The sequence below is a fragment of the Hylobates moloch genome, unplaced genomic scaffold (assembly GCF_009828535.3).
Source record: "Hylobates moloch isolate HMO894 unplaced genomic scaffold, HMol_V3 SCAFFOLD_12, whole genome shotgun sequence".
Lineage (NCBI taxonomy): Eukaryota > Metazoa > Chordata > Mammalia > Primates > Hylobatidae > Hylobates > Hylobates moloch.
Window position 1 is genome coordinate 65,879,099 of NW_026652287.1, and position 13,005 is coordinate 65,892,103.

The 13,005-nt window shown below is 37.9% G+C and overlaps 1 protein-coding gene across 5 annotated transcripts in view; it reads left to right on the forward strand.

Moving 5' to 3' along the window:
- HMGA2 (high mobility group AT-hook 2) overlaps window positions 1–13,005 on the forward strand; it is a 138,054-nt gene that overhangs the window by 13,873 nt on the left and 111,176 nt on the right. Inside the window, exon 4 of one of the 5 annotated variants that reach the window (XM_032170666.2) lies at window positions 3,719–4,649. The exons of the other annotated variants lie outside the window; for them this stretch is intronic. Coding sequence (XP_032026557.1) covers window positions 3,719–3,742 — 24 coding nt within the window. The 3' untranslated portion in view covers window positions 3,743–4,649. Of the gene's footprint in view, window positions 1–3,718; window positions 4,650–13,005 lie in introns of those variants that run through there. 5 annotated transcript variants of the gene reach the window in all.

The following is a 13,005-nucleotide window of genomic DNA, read 5'->3' on the forward strand; positions in this document are numbered from 1 at the left end:
ACATCAAAAGAGGCTCCACTCTTCCTTCAAATGAGGTAACAATGAGATGATTTGTTCAGTATATTGAGTAACTAAAGTTAAAGGGTATTATGAAACCTTGGAAGTTGATTACAAATGGTGATAAAATTCATACACAATGTGTATGTGATAACTTTTTAATGTTTTTCTTTTTCTTTTTTTTTTTTTTGGTTTTCTCCATGGCTTTTTTTTGGACACATCTCATTTTCTAGGTGGTTTGTGTTTTCTTTTTCACATGGCTTTGTTAGGAAGCAAGGGTTTATTTCGAGTTTTTCTTGCTTCCCTTAGTAGTCATTCTCCACATGCAAACATTAGAGATAGCTGTATCCATACAAGTGCATTTGATCCCATAGGCACACAGATCCTGTATCTTCTGAGGCCAGAAATTCAGTGGTCACTGAAGAGCTTTGCTAATTTTACTGCTTGAACTTTGTTTCCTTGGTTGCTGTGTTACCCATGTTCTTCTGGTCTGTCTTTCCCACTGACGGAGAAGAGAAGTCCTAAAAATGAATGAAATTGTCTCTCAAGAAGGATGAGGGCATCCTTTATACCCAGTGTTGCATATGATGGGTTCTTTGGCTTTCCTTTTTCCTCTTTCCCAGTTCTTTCTTCATGCTCCAAATTTTAAAAAGTTTTTTTTTCTGTTATGCTGGATTATATTATTGCCATTCCTTTCTCCTCTAGAGTTCTGCATCACTTTCTATTTATACTTTGGTATTGCCTTTCATTTAATTTATTCATCTTGTATTTTTCCTCTGCTCAACATGTGTTGGGATTAGATTTCTTAGCATAAGGAAATGGGATGATCTTTAGATGAAAAACATCTCAGTGTTAAAGTGTAACCTTAAAGTAAGTATATTTCATTCAACCTTCTGTTCATTAAATTAGTTCTCTCCAAACCTACTTATCAAGTGGTGATCATCTAGCCTGTGCTTGATTACCTTTAAAGTTAGGGAACTTGCTACCTCTCAAGGCTGCCTCTTTCTTCTAGGAAAGCTCTGGGAATATACAGAGTAATTGTTTTCACTTTCACTCATGATAGCCCTGCAAACGGTTGAGGACAATTAACACATACTGTTTGTATGTATCTGTGTTTGTATGTAACACATACTCCAGTTTTCTCATTTTTTCCCCATAAAGGAACATTCTTGTTATTCTTTTCTGAACATGTTTGTTCTTTAATCTTTTGAAAGATGTCACCTAGAACTAAATATCATATTTCAGGTATGGGTTCCATAAACAGTGGGTTTATCACCTTCCTTGTTGTACATATGGTTCCAGTTATCGATTGCTGCTTAGTTAACCACTCTAAAACTTACTAGTGTAAAAAAAACTATTTTATTATGCATATGGATTCTTTGGGTCAAGGATAGGCAGGGTAGAGCAGAAAGTCTTGTCTCTGCTCTATGATGTCTGGGGCCTCCACTGGGAAGACTCAAGCATCAGGGGATGACTCTAATACTTGGGATCCAGAATCTGGAGCTGTTTCACTTACAAATCTGGTGCTTTATCAAGATTGGCTGGAAATCTGGGCGGATCTGGGAGTGCGTGCACTGGATCACCCGTACATGGCCTCCCCAGGGTAATCGGCCTTCTTACATGCACTCAGGGCTCCCTCTGGGAATTTTCTGGTAACTGAGGAGGAAGCTGCAAGGCCTTTTTTGCCTTAGTCTCAGAGTCAAAAACTGCTGCTTCCATTATACTCTAATGAGCACATTGTTGACTAAGTTGGTACTGGCATACATATCAAATAGAGATCTGCTGTTTTCTAAGCATCAGAACTCTGAAAGGACATCCCATACCATTGAGCTAATTAATAAGAAAGACATGTATAATCTTTCTAATAGGCAACATAATAGAAAATAGATGAGTTCTTTGAAGCCATGGGATTAATATGGCTAAAATGAAATAAAATAAATTGCAAGCAAATACAGTGGCAGTTAACCAGCAAACTAACCTCCATCAAATGGGGCCTCTTAACTCTCTCAGCCTTTCATCTCCTCTGCCTTTGGGCTGTCCTATAATGGTCACCAATTCACCTCCATAAGTTAGAGTCCTGTCTTCTCAGAACCTTCCTATGGCTCCACATCTGGCCAGCTAATTAATTACAGCCTGCCCTAGTACTTCGAAGTCATTCACTTTACATCTACCTTTCTTTACAGTTTTCTTTCTCACCACACATCCTTAAACAGTTGATGATTCAGCCAAGCATGAGTAAACTATAGAGCAATTAAAGGATTTATATGTTTTTTTTTCTTAACGGGTTCTTGCTAATTTAGGGGGGATCTGGATTCCAGGCATCCGATCTTCCTGCTGGGTAAGAAGCACATGTGAGGCCCCCACCACAGAAATCCTTGCCTTTCTGAGAATAGCTGGGCCATTTTCTTTGACTCTCCTGGTTTCTAATTTTTACTGGCTGTGAGAATGGAAAATATTATGTGGTGAATTGTTACAAGTCCCTGATTTGGTCCCCAAAGAAGAGTTGTTCTACTGAGAAGAGGAAATAAAAGGAAATTGTATATTTTTTCTAGACAGTGTGTTTCCTCTTTGCTTGTATATCTTCTGTTGGGTAGAGTATGCAGCCAGTCACAGCAAGGCATTCCGTTCAATGGCATTCTTTGCTGGAAAGCTTGTACTGAAGAAATAAATCATTGCATTTTCCATAGGAAATGGGCTTATACTTTATAGCAAGTTCAATTTTTTCCAACAGTGTCATTCACCGATTTCCTTGAGTTAGAGATATATTTTTGAACCGACTGGATTCATTAGGTATATGGGTTAGAAGCCAAATTGTTCCCCTTTTATTCTTGTGGGGTATTTTGCTTTGTTTTAAAGTTCTTGTGCTTCTAAAACTTGTTCCAGTAGATATTATAGATTCATGTAAGAGGCCTGGGAAAAGATACCTACCGAGGAATCCTGTGATGTGATGTAATTGGGATCCGTATGGGTAGGTGCAGGAGAGAAACTTGTATCAGTCTTGCTTTCAGAGGGGATGAAGCATTGGCCAATCCAGTGATCTAATGAGTGTGTTAATTAGATTTGCTTAAGAACACTTCTATTGTTTAATTCCCTTCATCTTTTTTTTTTATCCCCCTAGTTTGAACTGGATTTCAGATCTATTGTTTTTATGAGGTGGTCTGATTTTCGTGTGTGTGTGTGTGTGTGTGTGTGTGTGTGTGTGTGTGTGTGTGTGTAGAAGAGGCTAGAGGTAAACTGGGTCTCTTTTTTCCTTGCTTTTTATAGTTAAGAGCTCAGGCTCTGGATTCAGATGGCTTGGGTTCAAATTCTGGCCCATCACTTAGCTAACTGGAGTCTTGAGAAAATCACATGACCTTTAAAGGTCCAGTTTCCTCATCTGCAAAAGGTATATTTCTCATAGAGTTGTAAGGATTAAATGAGATAATGCATGCAAAGGGCTTAATAAAGAGCATGGCACATAGGAAGTGCTCAGTAAATGTGGGAAATTATGATTAATTTCACTGTACACTTTCATTTTGACATTAGCTGTAGGCTAAACCTTAATTACTTACAGCCACCAGTAGTTACACATAGAATGAAGTAACAGAGTTATATGTCAGACTAACCAAGTACCCTTGTTAGTATCATTATGTCCTCAATATATTTATGCTAAATATTAATCAAGTTTAAGAACTGCTTATAAATAATACTAAAGAACATTTTAATTCTCTTTGCTATTAAGGGGGAATTTTACATTGCAGCTTAGAAGCCTTTCTTCCAGTAGTAGAGATTTGGTGTCATGTGGTGTTCATCAGTTTGAAAAGAAGTATTTCTGCTGTTTGCCTCAAGATGTACATACAGAGATGTGCTGATTCTCAGAACTTCTATAGAATTCCATTAGCCAGTCCTGCCAATTGAAATTTGGCATTTAATATTTGCATTTTTCTATTCTTGCCTAGGAAAGGAGCTCGTCACATACCTAGTTTAGTGATGGAAAGTATTTGGAGAAAGTTTTAGAGAGTGGGGCTCAGGCTCAAGAATACAATGAAGTAATAAAGTTGTTAACCTCATGTATAAAATCCTCCATCCAGATGTTGCTTAGTGATGCAGCTAGTGCTTCTGGAGGAAAAGAAACAAGAACCAAACAATGAAGACTACATCAATGGGAACAAGTGATACTTTTAGGTGTTTTGTTCTCAGAATATTTTAAAAGAAAGGAAATTAACAACAGAAGAAAAATATTTCCCAATATGAATTAATGGTTTTTAAAAGAAAAAAATCTTTCTGGAGATACTAAGATTGATCTGGAAATTGATCCAAGGACCAGATGCTTAAACTTCACTTGAATTGGTCACTAGAAAGATCCCAGCAATCCCCAGCTGGTTTCTCAGGCTGCTGATTCCCTTTATTTGGTAATGGGGTGTGAGCCGTATATTGATTAAAAAATATGCATTTCCATTCCATTGCTTTTGAAGGGGAGCAGTTGTCTTTCTCTTATTAAAGAGCTTGTGATACACAGGAAAGTGATGTAATTTTATTTATTAGTCAAACGTGAGGATTCTAGATAAGACAACAAGGGTTTTTTCCCCTAGTTTGTAGAAATCTAGAAATTTAAGTGACGATTTGAGGATCGAGAAGGGAGAACTGAATCAAAATAAAATCTACTACACACATTCTTTGGTTTTGGAATTCTTTGGCTTTATTCTAAAGATCCCAAGCATTGATGTATTGAAGAACCTGGAAATCTGATTTTGAAGCTAAAACATTAAGTTTTCATGTCCATTACTTTTTCCCTCCAGAGGTTTGCTACTTAAACACACACACACACACACACACACACACACATGCACACACAAAACAAAAACTTTTAGCCGTTTGTAATTTAAGACTTTCCTTGTTGAAAGTGGCCGGGCATGGTGGCTCACGCCTGTAATCCCAGCACTTTGGGAGGCCGAGGCGGGCAGAACACTTGAGGCCAGGAGTTCGAGACCAGCCTGGCCAACATGGTGAAACCCCATGTCTATCAATAATACAAAAACTACCTGAGTATGGTGGTCCATGCCTGTAGTCCCAGCTATTCAGGAGGCTGAGGTAGGAGAATTGCTTGAACCTGGGAGGCAGAGGTTGCAGTGAGCTTGCTGATCATGCCACTGCACTACAGCCTGGGCAACAGAGCAAGATTCCATCTCAAAAAAAAAAAAAAAGAAACTGAAATATATAACTGCAATGTTTAGAAAGGAATATCCAATAATGCAGATTGCAGATAATTGCAACTTTGTACTGGAGTCGGAGGGGAAGAAATAGCTTTGATATAACATCAAAAACTGTCTGCTAATGGAATGTGTGAAGGTGAAATCATTTTCCCTTAGACACTTGCCATCATCACATGCTTTAAAAAACAGGATATGCTCTTTTTAAAGCAACTGCGTTTTTAAAATATATGCTTAGTAATTAAATATAAATTTGCTGATGCATATAATGCATTCAAAGTTGGTAAGTAATATTTTCTGAAGCTATCTTTTCCTTTGCAATATTCCATGATAAAAATAGAGTACTTTTCAAATTTTTTCCCTATGGGGAGAAGTAACTTAATCTTATTTTAATAGTTTACCACAAAATTCACTAAAATGATTATTTAAAATTAAAAGATTAAATATGAAAACACTAATAAGTCATATCTAAAAGGCAAGAATTGAATTTGATCATTCATGTTTTGGTTCAATACTAACATCTTTTTCATTTGTTTTAATATGTAAGTGCTGTTTTTAATTATTCTGTTAAATGAAGACTTTCAAAAAAAGAGATTGATAATCTGCCCTACTTGGTCAGCCAGTTCATCCAGTTTAGCATGGCCAACCTCTACCAGACCCTAACCATTAGGATTATAAAAACATTGACTGCAGACTCTGAAGCTCCAGTGGCTTTGCTGCTGTGCCAAAATAGCATCGACTATCACCAAGGAAGAAGAGATTTTTCTCACTTGTGTGGAGTGGCAAATTCTAGACAGGAGGTAGTTCATAAAAATATCTTATTTCTCCATATGCTATCATCAGATCAATAGAGTCCTGGCCAAGACAGTAATCTCAATTTTTAATTCTAATAAAATGACAAATGTACAATCAGTGACCATTTTGTATGACGACAAATGTATGTAAGACTTTCCTTACACAGCATGCTATCCCTACTCCCATACACATATTTACCTATATTCACCTTACTGTAAGTATTTATGGATGGTAGTAAATATTTCTAAAAGGTTGGAAATCCTCATGCTGTATATTAATAAAATTAATATGCCACTTTTTTTTACTAGGTAAACAAGTAAAATGATTATATTCCAGGAGAACATTTTTGTTGTATTTTTAAAGGTGGAGCCGGCTTTTATAAGGGTTTTTGTTTTTGTTTTGTTTTGTTTTGTTTTTGAGACAGTTTCTCTCTGTCATCCAGGTTGGAGTGCAGTGGCACAATCTCGGCTCATTGCAGTTTCTGCCTCCCGGGTTCAAGTGATTCTCCTATCTCAGCCTCCTGAGTAGCTGGGACTATAGTCCCACGCCACCATGCCTGGCTAATTTTTGTTTTTTTTAGTAGAGACGCATTTTTGCCATGTTGGCCAGGCTGGTCTCGAACTCCTGACTTCAGGTGATCCTCCCACCTCAGCCTCCAAAAGTGTTGGGATTACAGGCGTGAGCCACTGCTCACGGCCTTTAAGATTTTTTGTAAAAATCAAGGAATTCCTGATTCTAAACTCTTCAATACTTGACATAAACATTTAAACATTTTTGACAAAAGATGGGATGAAATCAAGCCTACTCCTTGTACTCCAGATTGAAAAAAGGACCTCTGCATTTTGATGGGCTGAATACCTTTGGGCAGGTTGCTTAATTTATCCATGCCTTTTCTCATGTTTAAGTGCCTGACAGGAACATTCTGTCCATAACTAATGGCTGTCAAGCATTTATGGTTGTAAAACACAAAAACCTTTATTGCTCCAGCCAGCTCTATCATCCAGGGACTGATTATTGAGTTTGTGATGATCCAGCCTCTTGTCCCCTTCTTTGCTTTGTTTTCTCTGCTCCCCCCTGCTGCCTGCCCTTTGGCCATTTCACTGCTCATTAGCGCCTCCACCAGATGGGGGCAGGGTCAGGAACAGGGGGTCAGCTCTGGTAAAAGGCTTGGTAAGAAGGAGGCTGAGAATAACAGCCAACATAAGGTTTTCAGATTATCTACATCCAGGCTCGCCCCCAACCCTGTCCTCGGGAATCACTGAATGCAGCCATGACACTGAAATTTGTTTTTCATTCATTATTTTTTCATTCTTATAATAAACGTGGTTTTATAAGTTAGTTAAAAAGTCTTTTTCAGGAGGCTATAGTAAACAAGGGTCCCTTTTGAGCATTTCCTTAGTAAACGATGAATGGCTGCCGGTCAAGCTTGTTCTGGCAAGTCTTTCGCCTCTGTTCAGATTCAGAAGAATGGCATCAAATCTATGCTTACATTAGAGTCAGGTTGTGGAACGTAGTTCTTTCAATTCAGGTTTAGAGAATTTGTCTTATGATGCTGAAAGAGCCCTCTTTGGGTGTTAAGAGGCCACAGAGCTAACCCTAACCATATGACCAAAGAAAGCCCATGTTATCACATTGTACTGTAATTTCAGTGCATTAACAGAAAATGCACCTCGAGTGCCTCTTTAAACGTGATGTTGTGCAGAAGGCACAGCATGTGCAGGACAGAGATAGAGACAGAGGCTACTGAAACACTTTTTTTTTCTTGTTCACTTATTTGGTTGCTTGTCTCTTTCTTGGCTGGATCATTTAAACCCTAGAGCTCCAGTTCTGAGACCCTTTGATTTTGTGATTTTCCCATTTGTCTAAACATTTTGCCAAAGCCTTCTGACATTATTATGAATCAAGTCTGTGCTGGGTCCTAGGGATGTCAAGGCTGACAAGATAGGTGGGGCTGCCTTTGGGGAATTTATAGTCTGGGGAGCTCTAAAGAGATAACCTGATGCCTGCCAGGTAAATTGTTATTCTTTGCTTTAGATGTTAGGAGGCTAAATTAAATTACAGTTTTCAAGTATTTTGAGCTCTTTAGAATTTAAGTCCTTCCATAGAAGTAATTATATTGCTTTCCAAATCCTAATGACACACTATTTGAATTTACCTATATTAACACCATAATTTGAATGTACATGTATATGTATACATACATACTATATATATATACACACACACACACACACACACTTATATATGATATATGAATTGGTTGTGCTATGTGCTGTGTGCCTGGGGTTACATTCTCTCATTATCATCACAGCAGATATTAAAGCTAATACAAAATGTATACAGATTTGATTTATCAAAGTAGTCAAATTTCATCTAGTTAGTATTGGCTTAAAAAGATGGGTGTTAAATCGTCAGGTACAGGCTCCAAAAAGAGGGAAAAAAAGGGAATCAGAAAAACCAGGAAAATTCTGTTGAGCCATTTAACATATGGTGATCTTATTTTTCCTCTTTGTGCTTACTCAATATAATTTATGTTTATCAAATAATTTTAAAATCACCAGGTCTTATAGCAACTTAATTATATACCTTAATATTTCTGAATACTGCAGCCCTTTGTGTTTTAAAATGAGCTCTTTGAGGGTTGGGTGCATATCTCCTATTTATCTTTTTACCCTCAGCACCTAGGACATAGGAGGGAATTCAGCAAAGTGATTAAGAGCTCAGACTGCCTGGGTTCAGGTATCAGCTTAATCAAGGCAAGTTGCTGATCATCCCAGCCCCAGTTTCCCTGTGTGTAAAACAAAGGGTAATCATAGTTTTTGTCTGGTAGGATTGTTTCATAAGAATTAAATGAGAAGCCATCAAAAAAACTTTATTCAGCATGTGGCAAGCTCTCAATAGGTCATAATTGTTGATGTTAGTACAGTCCCAAGCCCATAATGGTGCTTACTAAATGTTCGGTGAGTAGGATGACAGTTTTTCTTTAGTGTGCACAAAGCATGGCCTTTGAATTTTTGTTTTCCAGTAATGAATGTGGATTTGAATTACATTCTTTGACTTAAAAAAAAAAAAAACCAAACTAATGGTTTGTATTTCCAAAGAGGCTATAGTAGGTTTTTTTAAAAAGCACAACCTATAGGCATCAAAGCAGTATTTGTAATAATTTTGAATTCCATCTTATGCCTCTCCACTAAAGAAGTAAGCTGCTGGCCACTGTCACCCAGGCCCAATAGAAACTTCGAATGTCTTGCCCTATATTAATGTTTCCATTCCCTCACTCCTGGAAATAGAATTCTGCTTTCCAAAATAGACTCTTATGATGTACCTTAGAAGGATTTTTGTCACAATTTTGGATCATCAGAAAAACAGAAGACAGCTTTATTGGCCAAACCTCATGAACTAATTTTCTAAGGTAGTTTTTCTCTCTCTCTCTCTTTTTTACAAAAACTTATTTTAATGGCCTATCTGTGTCCCATTTTCTTTCTGTTAATTTTTAGTACTAATATGAGAATAAAGAAAAGTAAAAAGTCAATAACTGTATTTGTTTCTTTCAAGGGCATTTGAAAGCACTTGAAGTGATACATTAAGGCAGTAGGGTGTACAACTAAAGATTTACTGGGGACAACAATCTGAAACCCTAGGTTTATGTCAACATGGGAGTAAGTACTTCACAGTTAGAATAATAGGTAGCAATGTTACATAACTTAAAAGTTTAAGCATTACCAATAACGGAAGTGCAGGTTTAATAAGTTCCCAGAAAACCCAAATATCTTCAATATTAAGGCAGTTCCCTGGTGCAGGAATCACTAAATCCCAAGAAGGTGAGATAATAACTGTATGTGCATGGAGGAACATGGACTCATACGATTATGGTTGGTAATGTTCTAGAAAGCACTATTTGTTTTGCAGTCCCTTATTATTTCCTGTTCATAATGATTCTGATGTCAGAGAAGATACATCCTACTCAGTTTGTGTCAGAAGCTGATCCTTGAGTGTAATTTCCTTATTACAGGGTCTCTGTCCCTACATTTTCTTTCCTGCCATTATTCTCTCAGGTAGTCCAAATTCAGTATTCCTTAAATTCTCTAGTGGAAACTTGATGAGGCATTCGCATGCCTGGGCCCACTCTCCTAGGGGTGGAGTTAGAAAGTATGTACATGGCCATCTCTGTGGCCCCTCATTCTCTTGAGGGATGGACATTCTTGGCACTGGATACACACCTTATAAGTTTTAAGGAAAGGATGAAAAGGCAATGAGTGATAATGCTGTCCATCTTATAACATGTGCATTCTGTGCTATTACTAAATCTAAAATTTCTCTTTTAAGAGAAAGTACAGTTTGATTTACAAATCATTAAATAAATCCCTTATTCCCCTTTCATATCTTTGGACTATATATTTTCCATATATATTTGGTGAAAATTATCTCATTCCCAATCCTAATTCTCCTTATTATAATTTATTTCATAGCAATGTGGTAGAGTTTAATGACACTGTTTGGATTTGCTATTGAGATTTTCCTAAATAAGAGTGGTCATTTCCACACTACCAAACCAAGACAATGGTAGGCTCCGTATTTTTTTTTTTGAGGCTGGAGTGCAGTGGTGCAATCCTGGCTCACTGCAACCTCCGCTTCCCGGGTTTAAGCAATTCTTGAGCCACAGCCTCCTGAGTAGCTGGGATTACAGGTGCCTGCCACCACGCCTGGCTAATTTTTGTATTTTTAGTAGAGACAGGGTTTCACCATGTTGGCCAGGCTGGTCTCAAACTCCTGACCTCAAATGGTCCGCCTGCTTCAGCCTCCCACAGTGCTAGGATTACAGGTGTGAGCCACTGCGCCTAGCCTCTATTTTTTATTTAGTATTGCCCTTCCTCTATTGGTAGTTGACTTTTTTGTGGATATTAAAATTTGTCATCAAATCAGCCAGGCTTAAAGTTTTGTGCCTTCCATCCTGTTTAGACAATTGATGGGCTACATAAAACCATTTAAAATCCATAATTTTATAAGCAATAAATAGGTAATTTTTTCTAACATACAGTCCGCCTCGCTATTAAATCACTCATCTTAGTGGAGATCAATTGGGATCCTTTTCAACTGTTAAGACCTGTGGGAACAAAACTGTTACAGCCATGACCCTATTTGCACTGTTGGAAGTTCTTAGGGAGCCACAGTATTTACAGGAAACTAATTCACACTAAACTCACTTGTACTGCATTGTTTCCTGCTATGATAAAGCAAATGGGTTATGTATATTATTGCTTTAACAGAATGATCAATGCACTTGGACTGTATAGTGTAAGAGAGCTTGGCCTTACATAGTCACAGTATGAAGAGACCGAATTTTTTTTTTTTTAACTAAAAAAAAGACTTTTCTGCTGGGATTGTAATAATGTGGTAAGTATTCAGACTTACTATTTGCTATCTTTGAAACAAATATATTACAATAAACATTTAGAGAAGCTGACATTTTATATCCATAAGGCAAACACAAAATTTCCCAATTTTTATGAAAATTTGGGTGTTTTATCCTGTGGTTTTTTTTTTTATTTTTGAGTCTGAGATATTTTTGTGTCCAAGAAAATGTTTAGATTAATTCACTTGGAGTCTTGAAGTTATCTTTGGTAGAAAAACATCCTTATGTGTATGAAAAAAGCAATTTAGAAAGGAGATTTCATGAGCATCCTTGACAGTGGTGTACAAGTTTAATCGTCTTTCCTGTGACAGGAGGGTCTTCATGCATTCAACCTAGAATTTCTCCTTTTACAGTTCTTAGTCCATTTCCTCTTGTCTTGTTCTTAATGGTGACAGAGAACATCTGCTATGTTCCTCTTCAAAACATATCTTCCTACTTGGGGTACTGTGAAGTGTACGGACTTTGGGTCCTAACATATCTGCATTTGAGTCTGAACCTTATCACTTACTAACCTTAGGCCTTTGTTACCTCTCGGAGACTATATTTCTTCTTTTGTGAAATGAGGCTGGTAATATCTCCATTGTAGTTTTAGCTAAAGTATCCAGTACCTAGTAAATGCTCAAAATACCATTATTTTGGCCTGGCACAGTGGCTCACGCCTGTAATCCCAGCACTTTGGGAGGCCGAGGCAGGTGAATCACTTGAGGTCAGGAGTTCGAGACCAGCCTGGCCAACAAGGTGAAACCCCATCTCTACTAAAAATATAAAAAATTCGCCGGGTGTGGTGGTGCGTGCCTGTAGTCCTAGCTACTTGGGAGGCTGAAGCCAGAGAATCACTTGAACCTGGGAGGCAGAGGTTGCAGTGAGCTGAGATCACACCATGGCACTCCAGCCTGGGTGACAAGAGCGAAACTCCATCTCAAAAACAAAAACAAAAACCAAGAAATTAGACAGCTGTGGTGGCGGGCACCTGTAACAACAACAACAACAACAAAAAATCATTAGTTTTAAACCCTGTGAAAATATGTTGTCAGCTTTCCATTTTCCACAACAACATTCCCAAGTCTTTCTCACTATGTCCTGTTTTTCTAACCCACTAATCATGGTTCTGAATGAGACTTCAAATGATATGGCAGATGGAACACAACGTTCGTGATGAAAGGCCTTTCTGACTTGCATTCTAACTTAATGAATTTCTAGCTTTGTGACCCTGGACAGGTGACTTGTCCTTGAACCTGCTTGCTCTTATGTAAAAGGGGGATAATAATTGTCATATCTTCTTTGTCTTCCTCTCTGGGTTGTGGTCAGAATAATATAATAATTTGTAATTTACAAATAAAGCACCTTGCAATCATAAGGTTACAGCAGTAAGTATCAGCAATTAAAATTTCATACACTAGCTGGATGCAGGGGCTCACGCCTATAATCCCAGCACTTGGGGAGGCCAAGGCAGGTGGATCACCTGAGGTCAGGAGTTTGAGACCAGCCTGGCCAACGTGGAGAAACCCCATCTCTACTAAAGAAAAAAGTACAAAAATTAGCTGAGCATGGTGGCGCACTGCTGTAATCCCAGCTACTCTGGAGGCTGAGGCCAAAGAATCGCTTGAACTC